This window comes from Aulonocara sp. 'chitande type north' Nkhata Bay, linkage group LG7 (genome assembly GCF_057382095.1).
Source record: "Aulonocara sp. 'chitande type north' Nkhata Bay isolate Kocher_YH1m ecotype deep benthic linkage group LG7, A_spYH_male_GT1.1, whole genome shotgun sequence".
Classification (NCBI taxonomy): Eukaryota; Metazoa; Chordata; class Actinopteri; order Cichliformes; family Cichlidae; genus Aulonocara; species Aulonocara sp. 'chitande type north' Nkhata Bay.
The window spans coordinates 44,699,765-44,708,454 of NC_141350.1; the positions used below are offsets into that span (position 1 = coordinate 44,699,765).

Here is an 8,690-nt window from a genome sequence, read left to right on the forward strand (position 1 = left end):
AACAACACTAAATCGTGCCAGACATTTGGAACATGTCTAGATGAAGTTTGTGGAATGTGGATGACAAACCTTGTCCTAAAGCTATTATGAATCTTACTTAAGTTTCCATTCAACCCCTCCAGCCGGTTGGGGCAGATGGCTACCTCTCCCTGAGCCTGATCCAAACAGAGGTCACTTCCTGGTAAACTGGAGTTTTCCCACAATCATCTAGTGCTTGCTCACAGGGGATCATCTGACTGTTGAGGTTTTCTCCAAAACTACTGCAGAGTTTTTACCGTAAAGCACCTTGAGGCAACTGTTGTTGTGTTTTGGCGCTGTATAAATAAACTTGAATTGAACTGAAGAAGCTTACATTTAAAATAAATCACATTGTTTGTGCACTAGAAGACCTAATGATCAGTGGAATTATTCTTTCAGACAACACAGACAGTGAATGCAATCTCTTCCCACTTTACTACAACATCATTTAGAGTCAGTAGCTTATTAAAAAGGAGTAAATTCAGCTGAAACAATAATGATGTTTTATTATTCACCCTTACCTCTATCAAAAAATGATGGAGGTAAGAGGAAACAGGTGAGACCTTTGTACGAAAATAGCTGTATTGTCAGATGACACCTACTTATGGAAGCTCCTTTCCACCACTGAACAAAAAACCCAAAACTTTTTTTGCCATCTGTAATCAAAACTTTGAGATAGCAACTTAAAACGTTGACAAGCTTTCATAACTACTTGACTGAAGTTTCGTATTGGCTTTATTTATTTTAAATGTAAATATTGTCTCTGCCATGTCTTAGTGCTGTCCTGCACAAGAAAGGAATCTCTAACATTGGAAAAATATATATTTTTTTAGTCAGGCCAATCATTCTTTAAATGGACATATGGACATGAAAAGTGTGTGGCAACTCTACACAAGCACCTTTTTCTTTGAGATAAAACATACTTAGATCAAATAAAATGTTAACTTTAACTAGGATGCACACAACTGACAGGGTGACACTTTAAATCTGTGGCAAGTTAAAAAAAAAAAAAAAAAAAAAAAAGGGGCCTCTTTACCATCAGTTCTGACAGCAAACCAGACTGAAGGCAAACTGGAGCATTTGAAAACATAAAAGCATGACAGGTCTTTTTACTTGGACCCTGACCCAACTCCTTTAGCACCAACAGATGGGAGAACAAAACTATACGGCTGACAATTCATTATCTGATTGCAAACACAGATTTTAGCCCCAAAAGGTATATTTTACATTTAGAAAGTTTAGGAAAGGGTTCTACATCTTTATGATGGTGAGAGCAGGCTCAAGCTTTAATAAAACACATTTTCTTCTCCCATTTGGAAACACGGCAGCCGGAGATTCCTGTTCCTGTCCTGATTAATTCCTGTGAAGCAGAGAAACTCTGAAATGTCATCTCATTTATCTGTGAATTTTTTGGGAAAAACGTTCAATGACAATACAAATGATTTAAAATATGCAAATATTGTCTGTTGAGAATGTCAGTCTGTTAGAGTAGCAGGAGCTGTTTAAAAACCCCCCAAAAAAAACAACAAACAAAAACCCTTGTATGCGAGATAAAGACAATAAAATCAAAATAGAATTCAGACATTCAAATTATTTCTCTTGGACCTACAATGACCTTTGTTGCATTTTAGTGCATAAAGTTTTTATAGTCTCTACTCCACCATTTATTTCTTTTTCTAGTCCTCCAGCAAAATGATGTGCTCTTTAATGTATATGTTAAGTCTTTTTTTTGTACAATCCAAGCAGAGAGGTGCTGCTCTTAGAAAAAGTCCGATGCTTTCCGTCTTTTGGGAAGCTGCAGCAGATTGTCTGTGAGCGACGTGACGTCCTGAGAATTTGGAGTCTTTGCTTTGTTTGGCGTTGGCGTTCCCGAAGGAGTCGCCGGGCCCCCGAAGGGAGACTTGCATGCAGCGAGTCTGTGTGAGGGTGATGGGGTGTAACTTGCTCGCAGTGCTTTGTCTGTGTATTTGCTGGAAGTCCGATTTACGAGCCGTTGCAGGGCAGGCGAAAGGGCCGGGCTCAAACCTTTAGGCGTCAGGCTGCAAGACAAAGAATATAATGTTAGTTTCATTTCTTCAAGACTTCACAACTTTAATTCTGGTAGAAATGAAATGACAGACGCAGTGAGCATCAATACCTTGCAAGGTTCTCTGTGACTTTTCGTAACGCTTCCTGTTTCTTTGCACGGTTCTTAGCGGCAGCCTCGTTGGCCATCTTTAAACCAAGCCTTTCTCGTCTCCCTGGTTCTGGGATCTTTAACAAAAGGTAATTAAAGTCAACTATTTTACTTAAACAATTACAAATTAACCATCAATCCACCTGTAAATTCTCAGCACCTTAAAAGAAGGTCCATGATTCCTCTCAACATACGGGGTGTCTGATCCATCCAGACGAAATGGTGTGCTCTCGATCTCACCCCAGGTCATCAGAGGTGACTCAGCTACACCTGAAAGGACAAATGCATTAAGAGATCTAGTGCCAAAGCAGCTCCAAGCTGATTGTGGAAACAGATACTTTGGTATTCATGTTTTATCTGCTGTCTATCAAATACCACAATCGCTAACAATGAGAGGGGGGGGCTTGATTTTTGGCAGCAGGCGAAGCGAACAGACGAAACGTAGTCACATCACGTCTTTGATAAGGAAACAGTTCAATGTGGTAAACTTTTAATTCTTTAGCTGCCCCAGTCAGATAATGGAACAGGTCTGTTCTATGCAAAGCACAATAATAAGATTACTCACCAGGTGCAGGTGAAGGGGTTTTTACGTAACCATATCCATTCATTGATGGGGATTCATGTGGGATAAGCTCTTTCCCATCAGGACCTACTTTACCCTGTTTGAACTACAGAAACAACACAACATATGTTCTGCATCATCAAGAAATCCACTTTTTTGCCTCCCCTACCTCCATTTGAACAGACTGGCAGGCAGTGCAAGCACTTCATTCAGAAATAAGTGGCACATAAAGGCAACGACAGTCATTGTTTTAAATACAGTATCACATTAACAACACCTACCTGTGCATTGAGAGCTGCTGCCTGCTGAATCTGGCTCTTGTTGAGAGCTTTGCTGAATGGGTCTCCAACAAAGCGAGTGTTCTTGTGAACCACCTCCCTTGGTTTCTTGAAGATGGCATCATCATCTTTAACACCTGATTTTAAAAAAGGAAGAAAATAATAATAATTGTAGAACAAAATAAAAACCTCACTCACTGACACACACAAGTGAATTTAGCCAATTTTGCAAATTCACACAACTATCGACGCTCGAGCCTCCTACCCTCTGGATAATACATCAAGGCATTCTTGGCTTTGTACTCCCAGGTCTCCAGTCCAGCTTTGGTGCATTCGAGTGCTGCCTTCTCTACTGATGGTAAGGCAAGGTTCTGCTCATGACGCTGGAAAACAATCACAAGCTTTTATAAATGATTTGAATGCAGCCAAGAGGTAGGATCTATTAACACTCACCTAAGTCTATTTGGTGACTCAGTTTAGCATGTTTTAGGTGAGTGGTTTACTACTCAGGGGCAGGGATAGCTCAGTAGGTAGAGTGGTGGCCCCATGATCGGAAGGTCGGGGGTTCGACTCCACTGAACGGCTACCCTGAGGTACCCCTGAGCAAGGTACCGTCCCTACACACTGCTCCCCAGGCGCTGCACTGGTGGCTGCCCACTGCTTCACTGGGTGAATGGGTTAAATGCAGAGGAACTATTTCCCTATGGGGACTAACACGCACACTTTACACTTTACACTTTTACTTTACTCGACAAGCCTGTTGCTCTTATTTTGAAAAGACTGTGAAACAAAGACTCCTGTTAGGAGTCTATCTTTAGAATAAGGGACTCATACTCATCCTCTTCAACTCCAAACTCTTCTCAGAAGTTACACTACGTCACACTAGCTTTACCTGGTGGAGTGACTAAAGTTTATTTACATTTATTTTGTCTTTTGGTTTTTTTTTTAAGGAGTTCTGCACAAGACTGTCTTGGTAAAAATCTTTATAAAAGCAATCTTCTGTTTGTACAGTAGCATCTGGGAAATAGCTTCGTGTTCTTGTTTATTGGCAGCTGACAAAGCTTCTGGGTGCACTAATGTCACCTTCTGGTGGCACAAGTCTATTACGTCATACCAGACATGAGTTTCTTTTTTCTTGTTTTAAAAAGAATGGAAAATGCTGTTTATCCTTTAAGACAAGAAACAGCTGCACAAAGTATTTTTTTAAGCAATGTAACTGCTATTAAAGGGGGGAATAAATCCTGAGTATAATTTAATTAGTTAGTATATAATTAGTTAGTATATATACTAAGTGAATATATAATGCACCTCTACCAGAAGGAAGTGGTATTAATGGTCCTACAAACTGTTCGCTGACCACCATGCGATGAGCAAATAGAAGAAGCAACACATTAGCTTCCATTTGCTGGCAGATAAAAGGCGTGTGGCACATTCAGATGCGATGCTACTATATAAAACAGGGGAAACATGCAGAGCCAAAGAGGACTACAGCCTGAAAAACAAAACAAAAAAATCTGGTTCACCGCAAACTCCACCAGGTAAAGCTAGAGTGAGCAATCTCAAAAAAACTGTTTCTAGTTTTTGGTGAATAACAATTCTAGTTTAAATGGTCATCCCTAACATACGTGCTCCACATCGCCACAAATTATGAGTTTAAGTCTGTGGGAAACTAATGCAATGATTTAAATACTTTTACAAGTTTTTGCGATAAATTGACACTCGTGAACATATGAAAGCCCCAGAAAACAGATCAGCACACCTGCATTTACACAGCTAACCATCCATACCTGTTTGAATTCAGCTTCAGCCTCATACAACCAGGCATGCTTCAGTTTCTCCTTGTCTTTTGCCAGATCCATTATCTGTTCAAAGGATGCATTATCCTCACTGGTATTCTTAGCGAGGAAGCGGTCCAGGCTGGGCAGATTTTGTTCTTCTGTGTCGTCAGCCCTCTTCTCTAGAAAAAAAGAAAAAATACCAATAATTTCTCATAGTCGATCAATTTAGTGCCAAACATGTTAACCACTAATGAGAAACAGAATGGTATACAATATGGGAAAGCATGTAAATGTCAAAAGAAGGATTAACAGCGAGACGTGGATGTGAAGCTTTAACAAATTACACATTTACTGCATGTCGTTATGTGTTCATCACCCTGCTTACTTACCTCCATCTACAGCTTTAGCAGAATAAGTGGAAGCAGGGGATCCCAACTGGCCCACTGGTGTTTCAAAGCTAGCAGGCGTCACATCTTACACAAACAGAAGAGAAAGAAAAAATTTGAATGAGAAAAAAAACACCTGTTGAATTCAAGTATTTTATCATTAACAAGTATTTTACTTGGAGAACACATAATGTCTTATTTAATTCCACTTCACTCACATGGTGCAGAAGACTGCGGTGTAGATTTTGTCAACGAAGATCCGTATCGGATGGAAATTTCTCTCATCCTCTCCAGGTCTCCATTTTCCTCTGCTTCAAGATATTCCTTCTGTGCCTGCAGCTTTGTCACATCTGGGAAAAAGTCCCTCTGGATAATTTTCTCTAAGCTCTGTCAACAAAAACAAAACACAAGCAGAAGGTTAATACAGAGGACATATTACCAGGAAATATGGGCTTATGGCACATAGAGATGTGTTCAGATGTTTACATACACTCATCATGGGCATGGATGTCATGGTAATTTTAGTCTTAATTTTTTTTTTGAATAGTTTGTTTCCATGGTGCAATTACTGCACAGTACACGACTTTAATCAATTAAAAAATTAACAACAACAAAAAAACAAGAGTGTACACATTTGAATTCACTTTGGATTTTCTCTAATTCAAACAGGGTTAGATATATGTAAACAGGTTCAATATATACACACACTAAAATCTTTTGAGTGTTGCTAAAGGTTTAACAAAGCCAAAACAAGGGCAAGGACACAACAAGGACAAAACTTTGTGTAACTGATCACGACTGACTACAACTGGTATTTTCTCTTCACCAGCATAGAAAGGATTTGTTTGACTGTAGTCACTGGATTGACCAATACTCAGAACAATGGGAAGGTCCAGTGAACACAATGAAGATCTAAGAATGAGAAGTTTAGATTTACACAAGTTGCAAAGATCTCTTGAATCCATTTCTAAACAACTGCAGATTACAAGATCATCATTTCAAATAACTGTACGTAAAAGATTAACAGATGTGTCACCACTTTGCAGAGGTCTTAAAGAAAATCCAAACTGTCAACCTCAGATGACAGGAAATTGGTTAGGCTGTTCAGGAACAACCCTGTAACCACCAAGGCATAAAACCTGCCATGAACTGAAAACTGCTGAAGAAAAAAAAGTTTTTCCACTCACTGTGGACCAACTGGGAGCTGACCAAGAAAGAAGCCTCTGCTCTAAAATCGATACCTTTAAAAACTCGACTTAAACTTGTTGCTGCCCACATGGAGAAGCCAAATGCCTTCTGGAGAAAGGTTTTATGGTCAGAAGTGACAAAGTTTGAGCTCATTGGCCACAATGTCAAGAGTTACATTTGGAGGACTAAAGGTGAGGTTTCCAAACAGAAGTTACGAAGGTAATTATGGTTCTGTGAATTCCCAGAAGACTGCCAGTGACAATAAACAATGCAGCTATGTCTTCTTGTGCTCAGTGCAGGTTGAGATTTCATATAAACAAAGTCAACTGTGTGACCTGTAGGCTACCTACGCGTGTACACCATAAAACCCCCCCGGTACCCTACATCCGATCTCTATAAATGTTCTTGCACTGAGATGCTCCAAGTGAACTGCATGACTGGCAGTTATCTGGGAGTTCACAGAACCGTGGTAACTTTTGTAACTTTAATTAGGTTTCTTTCCCTCCTGCCTACAGAAGTTGCAGTAAACAATGAAGATGACTTATACTAGCAGTGTCATGAGGAAAAACTTACTGGTCAGCCAATGGCAGAATAGTTGAAGCTTGAGTGGGTCCTGAGACCAGATTAAGTCAGGTGACCCTAGCAACCGTGTAAGGCACTGCCAAGGATTCTGCTGCACAGATTTCCCCTCATGGAACACCTCGAATTACTGCCCAGGCAATGTTCCTGGTAGTGTGGCAACTAATATCTGAAGAGACTTTTTGTACATCTGTTTTACTGTGTCAACAATCTGGTGGGAAAGCTGTTTTGGCAGAGCTTTTCCCTTTTTCTTACAAATATAACATATAGCCCTGCTCTGAGCTTAAACTCTGAGTTGCCACAGTATACAGACACACAGGACCCCACTCACCAGACTGAGGAGTGTGGAGAACCAGATCCTTGATGGCCATCTAGGTCCTATCAAGAGACCCTGTGGTCTGACTGCCCCACTGTGTGAAACAGTAGCATTATTAAAAGACCCTCTGGATGGCATTGTGGCAATGGGCTGTGTGCTCCAACACAAGAAAATTTGTAAAACTTGTGGACTGCGGTTAAAGCCACGTCTGTGCCAGGAACCAAATCAGTTTAAATGAACTCTAACAATTCTTCTAAGAAGAGTGATCCAATATCCAGCTAGATTTATTTAGGGCTTTTTGATAGCTACTTAAGTGTCTCGTCGTGGTGCAACTGGTTAAACAATTTTTAACCAAATATTTTCGGGGTATAAGCATGCCATTACCATGCTATTCATGTAAATTTAGTAACTTAATCCTTACTTGAGCAATTTGCTATTGCACTTTCATATCGTGAAGTACTGTCATAACAAGCACCTTACTTTAAACCTATACGTAGATTTGATAAGTAAACACGTTTTCCACACTGACTGCATAATATTTGGAGCTGTTATACACTTCTATGTCTGTCCAGACTAGTACAATAAAGTATTTAGTCTAAAGAAATGTAGCTGTGTTGTACATTACCTGCCTGCTAACTTACAGTTGTTAGCTAACACAGTCGCGCCTGTCTATGTCTGCTATTATTTACCTCAATGTATTCCTCCTCATCCAGGACGTTTCTCTTCAGCGTTCCCTTCTCCTCATCCTCTGGTTGCTGTTGAAGAGCCACTGTTGAGACCGCCAAAGGGACGAGAGTCCCGGACAGTGCTTTCCTCACGCTGGCGCTGCCCTCCATTGTGGTCCCTGTTAGCCTCCTAGCCAGATGGCTAAATAATCTTCTACTACAAATAGCGACGAAAATTAAGCTATTAGAGGGTGTTTCTTTCAGTGGGTTAACACCGTTTAAATAGTTAACCAACAACGTAAAAACCCGATACTTAAAAATGCCCAACGCCACCAACTCTAACACATTAGCTGACTTTTAGCCACCAGCGTACAAACAACGCACAGCCGAACAATTACGTCACCGGAAATTTACGGCTTCGCTAGAATTTTCCAAAATAAACCCTGAAAGCCAACAGCGGTTTGATAGTTCGCAGACCTTAACTTAAATAAAAATAATAATAATAATAATAAAAATATTTATATATATAATTTTTAAAAAGGCTTTATATAGTTTTTGTTTCATGAAATACACTTACACTCCATTTACAGTACAGAAGACAAACTCTAGTGTCATGTCTCACAGTGGCTTTACAAAAGCACAAGACCTTCACATGTGGAGTTTTTAGTGCCTAACAATTTAATAATTTTTTTATATATTTATTTACAGTGTAAACAATTAGTCAGAAGTGATTTAAACTTTTGA

General features: G+C 39.8%; 1 protein-coding gene across 1 annotated transcript; it reads right to left on the minus strand.

The window, feature by feature from the left end:
- Positions 1-446: 446 nt before the first annotated feature.
- On the minus strand, positions 447-8,366 carry ess2 (ess-2 spliceosome associated protein). The gene is made up of 10 exons (XM_086300670.1): positions 7,971-8,366; positions 5,417-5,585; positions 5,202-5,285; positions 4,822-4,991; positions 3,300-3,417; positions 3,038-3,171; positions 2,760-2,862; positions 2,355-2,464; positions 2,156-2,271; positions 447-2,057 (listed from the first exon to the last, which is right to left on the minus strand). Exons 1-10 carry the CDS (start codon positions 8,115-8,117, stop codon positions 1,778-1,780), a joined length of 1,431 nt encoding a protein of 476 aa, XP_086156796.1. The 5' UTR covers positions 8,118-8,366; the 3' UTR covers positions 447-1,777.
- Positions 8,367-8,690: the final 324 nt, after the last annotated feature.

Excerpts from the sequence above, each read along its gene's own strand:
- ess2 (XM_086300670.1), bottom strand. The coding sequence starts at position 8,117 with ATGGAGGGCAGCGCCAGCGTGAGGAAAGCACTGTCCGGGACTCTCGTC. Across the intron at positions 2,272-2,354 it reads ATCATGGACCTTCTTTTAAG|ATCCCAGAACCAGGGAGACG; the intron begins GTGCTGAGAATT and ends CTTTTGTTAAAG. Across the intron at positions 2,058-2,155 it reads GTCACAGAGAACCTTGCAAG|CCTGACGCCTAAAGGTTTGA; the intron begins GTATTGATGCTC and ends TTTGTCTTGCAG.